General features: G+C 42.6%; 2 protein-coding genes across 2 annotated transcripts in view; both read left to right on the forward strand.

Annotated features, from left to right (window-relative positions):
- The window catches only part of LOC111954292 (sphingosine-1-phosphate transporter MFSD2B-like), a 425,204-nt gene that overhangs the window by 87,361 nt on the left and 322,203 nt on the right, over positions 1–15,640 (forward strand). The window lies entirely within an intron of this gene.
- LOC111954485 (kelch-like protein 29) overlaps positions 8,409–15,640 on the forward strand; it is a 147,089-nt gene continuing 139,857 nt past the window's right edge. The window contains 2 exon segments of the mRNA XM_023974263.2: positions 8,409–8,782; positions 9,284–9,440. Coding sequence (XP_023830031.2) covers positions 8,690–8,782; positions 9,284–9,440 — 250 coding nt within the window. The 5' untranslated portion in view covers positions 8,409–8,689.

Consider the following 15,640-nt stretch of genomic DNA (forward strand, 5'->3'; position numbering starts at 1 on the left):
CTCTCTCTCTCCTCCTCTTCCTACTCTCTCCTCCTCCTTCTCACTCTCACCTCCTCCTTCTCTCACTCTCTCTCCTCCACCTCCTGCTGTCTCTCTCTGTGTAGTAATGAAGTAATTTCTTAAGGGAGACCAGAGTCTACTTCACTGTACTATAGCTTTGTACTCTGGACCCTAAGGTGTATTGATAGCCCACCTTCTAGTTAAGCCTTTGTGTAAGACACTCCCAAGCCTTTGTGTGATGTGTCTGGGTGCTTGTGTGCATGTGTGTGTGTGTGTGTGTGTGTTCCTGCTCCAGGTGTGTATCTCTCGTTCTTCATTCTGTCGTATTAGCAGATTGAATTGGAGCCATATCTCTGAGATAGACAGGGGACTGGGCCCAACCCAGGCAAACACACCGTCATGAGCTAACCCTGTCTTGTTTGTTTGGATGGATGAGGAGACCAGACCAGGGCTGACTCCAGCCAATCACAACACACAGCCAGACCAGAGCTGACTCCAGCCAATCACAACACACGGCCAGACCTGGGCTGACTGCAGCCAATCATAGTCCACGGCCAGACCAGGGCTGATTCCAGACAATCACAGCCCACAGCCAGACAAGGGCTGACTCCAGCCAATCACAGCCTACAGCCTTCTGTTGACCAACCACACCTTCCCATGCACCTCTGGGAGAAGACAGCCAATGACATGCATGGGTGTTTGATGCACACACGTTAACGCTGTCTCTTATTGGTTGACAGTAACATGCACACAGCGACACAGCTGTCGGTATTGGCCCTTTCCAGGTCTTTCCTCTGGGGGAAGGCAACCAATGACATGGTACGTACATGGTCTTCGGTAGACAGTAACACACACTCACAGTGACAGCTGTCGGTATCGACTGTGCCATGTCAGGGAGAATAGGACATTGTGTCAGGCTGATTATTGTATCTTCTCTGTGTGGAGGAGAGGAGAGTCAGTGTGTGGAGAGGAGAGTCAGTGTGTGGAGAGGAGAGTCAGTGTGTGGAGAGGAGAGTCAGTGTGTGGAGAGGAGAGTCAAGTGTGGGGTGGGGGTCGGAGAGGAGAGGTCCCGCAGTGTGGTGGGAGAGGAGAAGTCAGTGGCGCTTAGACATGGAGGCGACGGAGGAAGTCAGTGTGGTTGATGCAGAACAGGAGAAGTAGGGCATTCGTTGGAAGTGATCTGTGGCTATAGTATGCTGTGAATGATTTATTTTCAAAAAGACAAGATTGATGGAAGTGAGGCGTGAGGCTGAGTCTGGGTGGTGTGGAGCCGGCATGAAATTGACAGAAATGTTCAAGTTATGTCTGTGGGAATTGGCCACACTGTCAAACATTATGTAAAGGATGGAACAAAAAAAAAAAAAAGCACTTGTTGTGACGAAATAGGTTTCATTAAAAGACCTCCACACGGCACAAGACACAAAATAGATTCAGACACCTGAATTTGTGTGTGATGCGTTTGTGTGTGCTGAAGCTCAGGTACGGTCCTTAATTTCATAGAAGTACTGAAAAACCTATTCGTCAGTGTCCATCCTTTCATTAATGTTTGAGTGGCATCCCTCACAGACATAACTACATTGCTGTCCAATTCTGAAAATCACCAAGCACACTTCACCATACTTTCCTCTCCACACACTGCATCTCCTCTCCCCACCAGCTGGGACTCTCCTCTCAACACTGACTCTCCCCTCATCCACACTACTTGACTTCCTCTCCACACTGGATCTCCTTCTCACACACTGAATCTCCTCTCCACACACACTGACTTCCTTCTCCTCACACAACAACACTGACTTCTCCGTCTCGCTCCCCTCTTCCAAGTGCACTCGCAAAATGAGGTGCGAAGCCCGCGCTCGAGGGAGATGGGTTCATATAGCGACAACGAGTTATTTAAGTTTTGGCAAGGCAATAAATAACGTAGTGCGGCAAGACGGCGCCATCCTGAGAAACACATATCACACTGAGCGAAATTTCTACAAACAGCTTCTGGCGTGGTGTGCTGTGTGCTGGTTGCTTAAAAAGCACCGGAATTAATTTTATCATTCTTAAAGTCCTTGAACGTAGCTACAACATACAGGTATTTAGGAAAGTCTAATCATTTGGGAAAGAAGAAACAATAACACAGGCAGATTTTGAAATGGAAGAGAGAAACTCTTAAATTCTAATCCTCCTAACCAACTGTCATATTCTTCATTTGTGTGTTGTTTTTTTTTTTTTTCTTCCATCAGTTCAGATGGTACCTAGTGGAGCTCTTTCTGTGTTTTAAAAAAATAAAAAAAACCAAAAAATAAAAATAAACTAAACAAAAAAAAACAAAAAAAAAAAAAAATAAAAAAAAAAACAAGAAAAAAATACTCAACAAGACACAAAAACTAAAAACAAAAAAAAAAAACAGAACCAAAAAAACAAAAACGAACACCCACACAAAAACACAAAAAATAAACATTCTGGCTGTATAGTAGGTTGGCTCTTGTTGGGGGGGCAACCCGGCGGGACCATTTATTACAAGCACAGAACTCTTGTAGCTTAGTGAATTGAGCAAACTAATATGAAAAATGCTTGACTTTTAAAAGAACGCAACTAACCTTGATTCAAATACTTTTTTGTTTTTTTATAATATTGCAAAAAAAATGGGCCCCTTGCAATGGTGGTTGAATGGTGCCTTTCTCCTCGTTCCCTCTGGTTCTTTTTTTTTTCTCTCTCACCTCCTCACTCCGTCCCTGCCTGAGGTGAAGCTCATCGAATCACTTTCTTTCGTAAGACCCACTCATCCTGATCGGTACACCGGCCACTCTCCCTAGTCCTCTCTCTGTTTATCGCCCCCCCCCTATTTCTTGCTTTACTCTGGTGTCCCTTGTCCTCGTCTCTCTCTCCTCTCTCAATTTCTCCGTCTCTCTTTCTTCTGGCGACTCATGTCAGTGATGTCGCTCTTCTATCCTCTGTCTCTTCCTCAATCCCGTGTCGCGCTCTCCCGCTCTCTCTCGTCTGCCCTCCGCTTCTCACACCCCTCTCTTTCGTCTCCTCCTTGTCTAGTCTCTCTTGCCCGTCCTCTCTTTCCTTTCTCTCATTCCTCTCCTCTCCTCCTCCTCTGTCTCTTCCTCTTCTCCGGATCTCCCTCCTCTTCCTGATCTGTCTTCCGTCCTCTCTCTCTCTTCCCCCTCTCTCTTCTCATCCGATCCCGCTCTCCGTCTCCTCTGTCTCTCTTTGCTGCTCTCTCGCTCTTCTCTCTTCTTCCTCTCTCCTCTCTCGTCTCTCTCTCGTCTCTCAGCAGTTTGTTGAATTTGATCAGTGGTGCTTAAAGTTGCTCAAACCAGGGACTCTCACTCCTCACTTCACTCACTCACTCACTCACTCACTCACTCACTCACTCACTCACTCACTCACTCACTCACTCACTCACTCACTACAACCATCTGCTGCCCGGTGATAATGGGTTGCTATGGAAGAGTGAATCGGCAAACCGGAGACAAACTTAAAAAGGGAGAAAATGGGAAAACGCTTCTCTTCCTACCGGTCTGTTTGCCCACCGCATTCTGCCATCTTAATAAACTGTGTGTGTGTGTGTTAATCTATACTTGTGGGAGCCAACTTTTTGTAAACCAACAAAAAGTTGACCAACTGGGGACATTTTGTTGGTCCCCACAAGGTCAAATGCTATTTCTATGGGGTTTAGGGTTAATGTTAGAATTAGTATTAGGTTTAGGGTTAGGAACTAGGGTTCGTTTTAGGGTTAGGAGTTAGGGTTAAGTTTTGGGTTTTGGGTTTCGGGTTAGGGAAAATAGGATTTTGAATGGGACCGAATTATATGTCCCCACAAGGTGAGTTGTTCAAGAGTGTGTGTGTGTGTGCGCGTGCGTGTCGCTAAACATATTTCACATCCTTATCAGTTTGTTTGCTGTCTAATATTTGTTTTGAGTGGGCAGAAAACTATGAGTAGCATTTATTTTGTTACTTGTATAACTTTATAAGCTGGGATGTCTGTCCAGCAAATACTTTAGGTCCGAGACTGCATAAAATGTTTGCAATACACTCGTTAGCATTTAGTTGGCATTCTCTATGGGATTTTACATGTAGTTGTCATTGCTAACCTTTCTTTGGATTACAAAGGCTCAGTGGGGTTTGGAAATAGCGCCCCTTGTGTTCAGTGCCAGTATTACTGAATATCCTGGTATGGCACAAGGTCTGTATGAAGGTATGACAATCTGGATACCGCCTAAGTCTAACACACACACGTTGTCAGCTGTCTAAAGTGAAATCTACAATAGGTTAGCTTCCTGACTTCTTCCCTCCATCCCTCTCTGAACTCTACCTCCATCCCATTATCCTTCCTGACCCCAAACCCATTTAATCAACTCTCCCATCATGCAATCTGCTACCGTGTTCAGGGGCAGACTTATTGATTTGGAGGCCCTGGGCAGAGGCCAGACTGTGGAAAGACTTGAAGATTGCTGTCCACCACTGCTCCCCATCGAACTTCAGTGCTTGAAAAAAATCTGCCAGGAAGAATGGGCGAAAAGAAATCCCCAAATCCAGATTGGCAAAGCTGATACAGACATACCCAAGACAACTCAAAGCTGTAATCGCAGCCAAAGGTGCTTTTACAAAGTATTGACTCAGGGCTGTGAATAATTATGTAAAATTTATATTTCTGTATTTCATTTTCAATACATTAGCAAAAATGTGTAAAAACATATTTTCACTTTGTCATTATGGGGTATTGTGTGTAGATGGTTGAGAAAAAAATCTATTTAATCGATTTTGGATTCAGGCTGGACACAACAACATTTGGAATAAGTCCAGGGGTATGAATACTTTCTGATGGCACTGTACATGTCTTCTGCGACGATTGCAGTATTATCAGCAGGACCTGTCTTTTTACTAAAGAAATGCGTTAACTTTTTCTCTCTTGAAATTAAATCTTTCTTTCTTTTATTTTCTGTGCCCCGCTCATTGCTGCAGCTTAATTTCAATGAAAGTCACGTTTGCAATCATATCGCATGAAACAATTCACGGGATGATGTGAGGCCTGAGGCAATTGACTCTTCTGCATAATGGTAAGTCCGCCACAGGCCCCTGTGACACTCCTGCTCTCCTTATTCCACTAGACTCCAAACCTGCCTGCCGCCACCACCACACAACACACACAATCGAAACATCTGGTTCAATATTAATTCATGTGCAGCTTTACATATCTGATCGATTCCATCTCACACAAATTTCCTCCCTGCTTAAAGAAGGGTTTATCACCCACTGCTCTTCACAAGAGGTGTGTGTGTGTGTGTGTGTGTGTGTGTGTGTGTGTGTGTGTGTGTGTGTGTGTGTGTGTGTGTGTGTGTGTTTGTGTGTGTGTGTGTGTGTGTGGAGATTCTAGATGCTGCCAAAGCACTGCTGATAGTATTGATGTGTCAGTAGTACATGCACGTTAACAGCAGACAACTTCAATAAAGACTCAAACACTTGATCTGTGCATAGTCAAAGAAATCTGACAGGCCCGGTATGAGTCAGATAGAAGGCATTGAGATGTCAGATTGTTATCAGATGTCTGCTAGTCTAACACAAGAAGAAGAACGAGTCAAAAGAAGAATGAGGGACCATGGATTAACGGGTATGGTCAGAATGATGAACTCTGAGCCTGTCCAGTTCAGACAGAGGAAAGTGAGATAGTTTAGAATGATGTGAATAAGTAGAGTGTAATGGCTTAGGAGCAGGACAGACTCAGAGGTCAACTATTGACAATTTCTCATAGAGCGAGCGACAGAGAGAACGATCGATTACCGTCATTGTGCGCTTTTGTCATCAGCATCATCATCACATTGACACATAAATCGTAAGTATTCACACCCGTGACTCAATACTTTGTAGAAGCACCTTTGGTAGCTTTGAGTTGTCTTGGGTATGTCTGTATCAGCTTTGCACATCTGGATTTGGGGATTGTCTCCCATTCTTCCTGGCAGATTTTCTCAAGCTCTGTTAAGTTCGATGGGGAGCAGCTGTGGACAGCAGTCTTCATGTCTTTCCACAGACTGGCCTCTGCCTGGCCTCTGCCTGGGGCCTCCAAATCAATAAGTCTGCCCCTGAACGCAGTAGCAGATTGCATGATGGGAGAGTTGATGAAATGGGTTTGGGGTCAGGAATGATAATAGGATGGAGGTAGAGTTCAGAGAGGGAAGCTAGCCTATTGTAGATTTCACTGTGGACAGCTGACAACGTGTGTGTGCTAGACTTGGGCGGTATCCAGATTATCATACCTTCATACAGACCTTGTGCCATACCAGGATATTCAGTAATACTGGCACTGAACACAAGGGGTGCTATTTTCAAACCCCACTGAGCCTTTGTAATCCAAAGGTTATCAATGACAACTATATGTAAAATCCCATAGAGAATGCTAACTAAATGCTAACGAGCACGTTTTGAACATTTTATGCAGTCTCTGACCTAAAGTATTTGCTGGACAGACATCCCAGCTCATAAAGTTATACAAGAAACCAAATAAATGCCACTCATAGTTTGCTGCATGAGCAAACAAATATTCGACAGCGAGACTCTTGATCCAGGAGGGGATTCTGTGCTGTTACCAAGCAAAGCTTGATTTTGGAAGAAGCTAACCACTTAGCTAGATGGCTAACTAGCTACTAAATTAGCAAACCAAATGCATAACTGCAGAGAATTTAGCATACTTTAGACAGTTAACTTAATAGATATCTAGCTGGCAAACATTTAGTTGTGAATTCCATACTGTAATTAGATTACCTGGCGCATGCTGCACGACAGTGAGTGACTCACACAACTCCGGTCTCTCCTCATTGTGTGCTTGTAAACAAACACCATGTGACTGGGGACTACTATTTAGCTTCATATTAAAAATGTGAAAGGTGAAATGAAGAACGTGATCATCTTTATCTCCTAACGGATTGCACAAGTTAACTGCGGGTATTTTCTTAAAAAGGAGCTACAAATATTCAAATGTACTAAAAAACTTCAAATAAATAGTTTCAACGGTATTGATGGTATTGAAAAAACATCCCATGGCTATTTCCAAATATCCCAGTGTACAGTATACCACCCTAGCCTAGTATGTGTGTGCATCATGTGGTGTGTATGTGTGTGTCAAGGAAGGCTGGTGACCAGGTCTTTTCTATTAACTCAGAAGGCAGGCTGGGCTGAGGTGAGCCGGAGACTCTCTGACCTTTTCTGTGGGGGCTGATGCTGATGCTGATGCTGATGCTGGTGTGTGTGTGTGTGTATGTGTGTGTGTTGCTGTAGGGTCTGATGGTGGTTGACCCAGGGTTTCCATCAGGCTTTTGCTGTTCTGATAACGTCTCTCACTGTGGTAGAAAGAAAAAAGAAGATCCTATTGGATATATGATGTATGTTCACAGCAGATTGAGGTGGCTCTACGTTAGGATGATGGTGGCTCTACGTTTGGATGATGGTGGCTCTACGTTTGGATGATGGTGGCTCTACGTTTGAATGATGGTGGCTCTACGTTTGGATGATGGTGGCTCTACGTTTGGATTCCGTAAAGGGGAATGTTTTTATTCTACTCTACCATTTGTAAAGAAAATTATGCTTCATGATTAATAACAGCTAGACTCTGATTATGTGGCTACACAATTTTAATAAGCGTCCATGTTCAAAACCATACCAACTTTTAATTGCCTTTGATTGCACATTGCAAGGTATAATTGAGTATTTGAGTGAATAGGTCTGTGGGGTGGTACATTAAGAGTAAGGGCCCGTTAGAAAGTGACTAGGATGTGGGTTTTGATCCCTGCCTTTATGAGGCTATAATCAGCATCAGTCACCAGTTAGTACACTCTCCTTAACTCCTTTACCCCATTTACAATGATTCACCTTGCTCTTAGGCCCTGTCACATAAGAGTAGACGTGTGTGAGTGTGTGCACGTATGTGTGTGTGAGTGTGTGCACGTATGTGTGTGTGTGTGTGCACAAATCTGTGTCTGTTTGCACATGTGCTACAGAACGACTGATCTGGATTTTTTTTAGGGCCGATACTGATTCAATGTAATTACATTTTGATGACAACATTTCCCAGAGACAACCATGTAGGCATTAATGAATAATAAAAAACAATACATTTCACTGTTTTACCAATCTAACTACTACAACATAATGGTAATAATTGTATTTTAATGTTAAATATCTTGATAAACTGGGTAAATCAAGAGGGCATAGGCCTAATCACAATACAGGTGAATGCATATTCTATAAGAGTGTGTGATTTCAGTGGAGTCTTTAGTGCTACAGAGCACAAACAATATGTTGCCCATACATTTGGGATTGTATTAGCCTACGGATCAACAACATTTGCATAGAAGCAGCCTTATCGCTTCTTTCATAAAAAGGTGCGATGTCTCTTTAAAACGTCAAGACTGGCGCAGCCACAGACGTCACTCAAGACAGACATGCAACAGTTTGTCGAAATATAAAGAACAGCCATTTAACCCAGTGAACGTTTTTGGAGACACCCTGCTTGCTTGACATATTATAACAAATCAAGTTTTAGAGTAGTGAACTGACGTTAGTTTCAGCTGTAAACTAGTTTGCAAAGTTAGCTTTCTGTGATTGAATGTAAGCTTATCTTGCTAGCTACTTAGCTAGCATCTTTTGTTTTGTAAAGTGCTATAGATTGTATCTATATGAATATTGTTTTGCCGAACAGTAAATGGATTATATGCAGCATGAGTGGGTAGCTAACAAGATGCAGTCCAGCCAGTGGTTAATCCAGTCGCCGGATTACGACAGTTTGATACAAGAGGCAAGTGCGCTCGGGCTACATAGCTAGCTAGCTAACTTGGGGACATGGCTGCCCGTACCATGTTCTCTAGTGTGTGCGTATAGATGGGTTAGTGAATCATACAGGACAAGACATCGCTCAAGGCTGTGATTTAGAACAGAGAAGGAGTTAGTCTAGACCACGCTACGAGAAGTTTAGACTATTTGACATGTGCCAAGGACTTGTCTTCAGATATTAAAATAGTAAATGATGTGATCGTTTGTTTGCAAAGCTTGCTGACAAAAACAATGTTTAGCTGTTCCATAAATGTTTCGGTGTAACAGCCCAAGAACAGCCCCATCATCTCTGTATCTCTTGTCTATCAGGCCTGATGTTTGTTTGTATCGTTCTCTAAGCTGTGTTGTTTATCAACTGTCAGTTAAAGGCTGATAAACGGACTTCTTAATCTCTCTCTCGCTGTTATCCAGGTGTCAGAGATGGTTTGGTCCTACTGTTTCGTAATGTTTTTCTCTCCTCTCCCAGGTGTCAGGTGGGCCTCCAGGGGAGAGGGAGAGCCAGGCTCCAGGTCTGCTGTTAGCGCCAGGGGTGAAGTGGGGACAGACGCCCATCAACCAACTCACACCCTGGGAGACGGAAGAACCCCCTGCCAAACAGCAGCACAGAGATAGTGAACCCACAGGTACTGACACGCATGCATACGCAACGTGCGCACACACCCTCCTATACTGTACTAATCATGGCAATCATAGTCTGTATTGTAATATTTTCCAATTTAAACAAATAATCTATTTGAAGTAACTATTTCCATAGTGTAAATGAGTATGAGAATAAAACAGACAAGAATGCCAGTAATGGATTAATTTTAGGAGCTGTGGAAGTTTAACTCCTATAGTAATGGGTTCTATTTAGGAGCTGTGGAAGTTTAACTCCTATAGTAATGGGTTCTGTTTAGGAGCTGTGGAAGTTTAACTCCTATAGTAATGGGTTCTGTTTAGGAGCTGTGGAAGTTTAACTCCTATAGTAATGGGTTCTGTTTAGGAGCTGTGGAAGTTTAATTCTTCCACAGTAGTATTGAAGTGAACCCAAAATGGCTGTGCCCTGCAGTGGTCAGTTTCCCTCTTATGTTGCTCTGCTGGCCTCTGCCTCCCGCTCATGGAGAATAGGTATAATTTAAAAAATAATACACAATGGTACAGCCACTGCACTCGCTCCTCTGGAGCCTCTTGTAACACAGACACACTGAGGCAAACTATACGATGAAAATAATATACTATGAATACAGTATTGAACAATGTATTCAAACACAATGAATATTGTATAGTTCCATAGCAAATATCCAGTTTCCACATTCCTAATACTGTAGCGAGAAAAACAATGAATACTTTATATTCAAGCAATACTCATTATATACAGTACAACACTGTATACGTCGACATAATGTAGCAAGCAATGCAACATGTGGTGCAGGGTTCCCCAACTGGTGGCCCACGGGTGGTTTTTATTTTCTCCCATGTTTCCTGAGCAAAACAAAATCTATTTTTTGTTTTTTTATTGTTGGACATAAAAGACTGTAAAAACACTAGGAAATCAGTTTCGAATGATTTACATTTTGGAAATCTGTTCCCAAATATTCCCAAGCATAATGGAGAGATGTGATCATATACAAATAGAAGCAAGTTTAAAAATAAATAAATATGATGTCTGTTTGGGCATCTTGTGGTCAATTTGACTTCAACAGATTATTTTGAATTATGTTCTGGCCCTCCAACCACCCGCTCAAGAAAAAATTGTCCCACAGCTGAATTTAGTTGATGATCCCTGATGTAGCTTGTGTTATTACAGCAACACCATGAATACTGTATACTACTTGAGTAGTTTCTGACGTACTGTGACTTTACATGGAACTCTAATTTGACTAATTATCTGCTAACCATAATTCAGTCTCAGTAAAGATTTAATTAGATCAGTTGATTAATAATTAACCTGTCACAGCTAAGACAATGATTACATAAACACACAGAAGTAATACATTTAATGGAAAATATCTTTTTTATCGCCAGTGCAGCCTTTGCCACTACTAAATGTAATTCTCAAAAACACCACTAATACTTTTCCAGTGAAAATAAGTTCTCTCTGCTCTTCTAATGAAGTTTTATTTGTCACATGTGCCGAATACAACAGGTGTACACTTAACCGTGAAATGCTCGCTTAATAGCCCTTCCCAGTGATGCAGAGTTAAAAAGTAACATAAAATACATTAGAATGGAGCTAAACTCAGCAAAAAAAGTAACTTCCCTTTTTCAGGACCCTGTCTTTCAAAGATAATTTGTAAATATCCAAATAACTTCACAGATCTTTATTGTAAAGGGTTTAAACACTGTTTCCCATGCTTGTTCAAAGAACCATGAACAATTAATGAACATGCACCTGTGTAATGGTCGTTAAGACACTAACAGCTTACAGACGGTAGGCAATTAAGGTCATAGTTATGAACACTTAGGACACTGAAGAGGCCTTTCTACTGACTCTGAAAAACACCAAAAGAAAGATGCTCAGGGTCCCTGCTCATCTGCGTGAACGTGCCTTGGGCATGAGGACTGCAGATGTGGCCAGGGCAATAAATTGCAATGTCCGTATTGTGAGACGCCTAAGACAGTGCTACAGGGAGACAGGACGGACAGCTGATCGTCCTCGCAGTGGCAGACCACGTGTAACACCTGTACAGGATCGGTACATCCGAACATCACACCTGCGGGGCAAGTACAGGATGACAACAACAACTGCCCGAGTTACACCAGGAACGCACAATCCTTCCATCAATTCTCAGATTGTCCGCAATAGGCTGAGAGAGGCTGGACTGAGGGCTTGTAGGCCTGTTGTAAGGCAGGTCCTCACCAGACAGCACCGGCAACAACGTCGCCTATGGGCACAAACCCACCGGCACTGGATCAGACAGGACGGGCAAAAAGTGCTCTTCACTGACGAGTCGCGGTTTTGTCTCACCAGGGGTGATGGTCGGATTTGCGTTTATCGTCGAAGAAATTAGCGTTACACTGGGACCTGTTTGATGTGAGGGCTAGGGCCATTCCCCCCTGCAGAAATGTCCAGGAACTTGCGGGTGCCTTGGTGGAAGAGTGGGGTAACATCTCACAGCAAGAACTGGCAAATCTGGTGCAGTCCATGACGGGGGAGATACACTGCAGTACTTAATGCAGTTGGTGGCCACACCACAGATACTGACTGTTACTTTTGATTTTGACCCCCACTTTGTTTAGGGGCACATTATTCCATTTCTGTTAGTCACGTGTCTGTGGAACTTGTTCAGTTTGTCTCAGTTGTTGAATCTTATGTTCATACAAATATTTACACCACATGTTAAGTTTGCTGAAAATAAACGCACTTGACAGTGAAAAGACGTTTCTTTTTTTGCTGAAATTATATACAGTGCATTCGGTAAGTGTTCAGACCCCTTCACTTTTTCTACATTTTGTTACGTTACAGCCTTATTCTAAAATTTATTCAATAGTTTTTTCCTCAACAATCTACACACAAAGTGGTTTGTAGACATTTTTGCTAATTTATATAAAAAATTAAATAAATAAATATCATATTTACATACACTACTGTTCAAAAGTTTGGGGTCACTTAGAAATGTCCTTGTTTTTGAAAGAAAAGCACTTTTTTTTTTTGTCCATTAAAATAACAGTGTAGACATTGTTAATGTTGTAAATGACTTATAGCTGGATATGGCTGATTTCTAATGGAATATCTACATTGGCGTACAGAGGCCCATTATCAACAACCATCACTCCTGTGTTCCAATGGCACGTTGTGTTAGCTAATCAGGGTTTATCATTTTAAAAGGCCAATTGATCACTAGAAAACCATTTTGCAATTATGTTAGCACAGCTGAAAACTGTTCTGATTAAAGAAGCAATAAAACTGGCCTTCTTTAGACTAGTTGAGTATCTGGAGCAAAAATGTCTACACTGTATTTCTGATCAATTTGATGTTATTTTAATGGACAAAACATTTGCTTTTCTTTCAAAAACAAGGACAAATCTAAGTGACCCCAAACTTTTGAAAGGTAGTGTACGTGTTCCGACCCTTTACTCAGTACTTTGTTGAAGCACCTTTGGCAGTGATTACAGCCTCGGGTCTTCTCGGGTATGACGCTACAAGCTTGGCACACCTGTATTTGGTGAGCTTCTCCCATTCTTCTCTGCAGATCCTAACAAGCCCTGTCAGGTTGGACATTCAGAGACTTGTCCCGAAGCTGTTCCTCTGTTGTCTTGGCTGTGTGCTTAGGGACGTTGTCCTGTTGGAAAGTGATCCTTTGTCCCGGTCTGAGGTCCTGAGTGTTCTGGAGCAGATTTTTTTTATCAAGGATCTCTGTACTTTGCTCCGTTCATCTTTCCCTCGATCCTGACTAGTCTCCCAGTTCCTGCCGCTGAAAAACATCCCCACAGCATGATGCTGCCACCATGCTTCACCGTAGGGATGGTATTGGCCAGGTGATGAGCGGTGCCTGGTTTCCTCCAGACATGACGCTCAGCATTTTAGGCAAAATAGTTCTCTTGGTTTCATCAGACCAGAGAATCTTGTTTCTCATGGTCTGAGTCTTTAGGTGCCTTTTGGCAAACTCCAAGCGGGCTGTCGTGCCTTTTTACTGAGGAGTGGCTTCTGTCTGGCCACTACCATAAATGCCTGATTGGTGGAGAGATGGTTGTCCTTCTGGAAGGTTCTCTCATATCCACAGAGGAACTCTAGACCTCTGTCAGTGACCATCGGGTTCTTGGTCACCTCCCTGACCAAGGCCCTTTTCCACCAATTGCTCAGTTTGGCCGGGCAGCCAGCTCTAGGAAGAGTCTAGGTCGTTCCAAACTTTTTCCATTAAATTATTATGGAGGCCACTGTGTTCTTGGGGACCTTCAAATCTGCAGACATTTTTTGGTACCCTTCTCCCGATCTGTGCCTCGACACAATCCTGTCTCGTGGCTCTACGGACAATTCCTTCGACCTCATGGCTTGGTTTTTGCTCTGACATGCACTGTCAACTGTGGGACCTCATATAGACAGGTAGGTTCCTTTCCATATCATGTTCAGTCAATTGAATTTACCGCAGGTAAAACATCTCAAGGATGATCAATGGAAACAGGATGCACCTAAGCTCAATTTCGAGTCTCATTGCAAAGGGTTTGAATACTTAAGGTATTTCTGTTATTTTTAATAAATGTGCCAAAATGTATGGGGTGTTGTGTGTAGTTTGAGGGGAAAAAAATATTTTATCAATTTTAGAATAAGGCTGTAATGTAGCAAAAGGTGAAAAAAGTGAAGGGGTCTGATTACTTTCTGAATGCACTGTACCCTTAGTACCAGATCGATGTGCAAGGGTATGATGTATTTGAGGTAGATATGGACGTGAAGGCATGGTAAAGTGACTAGGCGTCTGGATGGATAATTAATAAGAGTTAAATAAAGAAATGAATAGCAGCACCACTTGTCTGTTTGAGAGTCTGCCACTACAAAATGAATTTGACCAAAGCTTTGGCACCACTATAAGGCTAGTTTATCCAACTCATCACTGAGGATACTGGCGGTGAAGAGTCAGAGCAGTGCTCTCTGACACACACACAGGACCCTGCTGTGTGGAGTATAGCGGTGGCTTAATGGTCCATGGAGCCCTGTGGTATTAGTATTTTATTCAGATGACTGAGGCTTTGCACCCAGACACAAGCACGGAGTGACACACACAAGCTCCTACCACGGAGTGAGATGTCACCCATACAGAATGCTGCTGCATGTGACAATCAGTCAGGGCTTGACATTAACTTTTAGTAGCATTGATTTTATTGTCCGAAAGCTCAATGGTCTAACACTACGGACCAAGAAAGTGACTGAAAATTGTATTGTGTGATGCAAGGAACCGCATCACAAAATAACCTTAATTTTTATCATTGGTGTTGACAATGGAAGACTGCTGGTCTCTATATCCCATGTATTATATCTCCTTCCGTTGTGGCCTTGAGCAAGGCACTTAACCTCCCCCACAAAGTAAAATACTGCACTGATAGGCTACTGTATAAAACACATGTGGTCTGTCAACCCTCCATCTGGAGAGCTACTGGGTGTGCAGGCTTTTTGTCCAATCCTGCTCAAACACACCAGAGTCGATTTTTATTTATAAATTAATTACAATGGGGTTCGTTCGAGAAGGACTGGAGGAAAAGCCTGCACACCCAGTAGCTCTCCTGGACTCTCCAGGACGATTGTTGGCCACCCTGCACCATTACAATAACAACCAAATACTTTCTTTCTAAAATAATTCCCTCATTCAATGAACTAGGAATCATATGGCTAAGGTGGGCGAGGTAGCTAACTAAGATGTTTATCTATTTGTAAGGTTAAAATATTCCGTGTTCAGGGGTGATCTTGACAGAATAGGAGTTACTTGTCAAAGAGTACATTTCAACTTAATTTTTAACTGTCAGAATGGCCACTATTTAATAGAGGAGAATCCTAGCCAATTTTGAGCGCTTGAGACTGTTTTACAACCGGAGTATGCAGCATTGGTTTCATCAACTGAGTACCCATATCAACTGCGTGTCGGGCCAATTGCGGTTATACACGAGTGCTGGTTGACAGTTATTTTAGGGCATGACAATGACATTCATTCATGCTAATGGCTAAATAGACTGAACGAAAATATAAAAACATGCAAAAATGTCTAAGATTTTACTGTGTTACATTTAATATAAGGAATTCAGTCAATTTAAATAGGCCATAATGAATTTATCTGGATTTGACATGACTGGGAATACAGATATGCAAAAAAAGTAGGGGCGTGGATCAGAACCATTCAGTATTTGGTGTGACCAC

This window comes from Salvelinus sp. IW2-2015, linkage group LG28 (assembly GCF_002910315.2).
Source record: "Salvelinus sp. IW2-2015 linkage group LG28, ASM291031v2, whole genome shotgun sequence".
In the NCBI taxonomy this organism is placed as follows: domain Eukaryota; kingdom Metazoa; phylum Chordata; class Actinopteri; order Salmoniformes; family Salmonidae; genus Salvelinus; species Salvelinus sp. IW2-2015.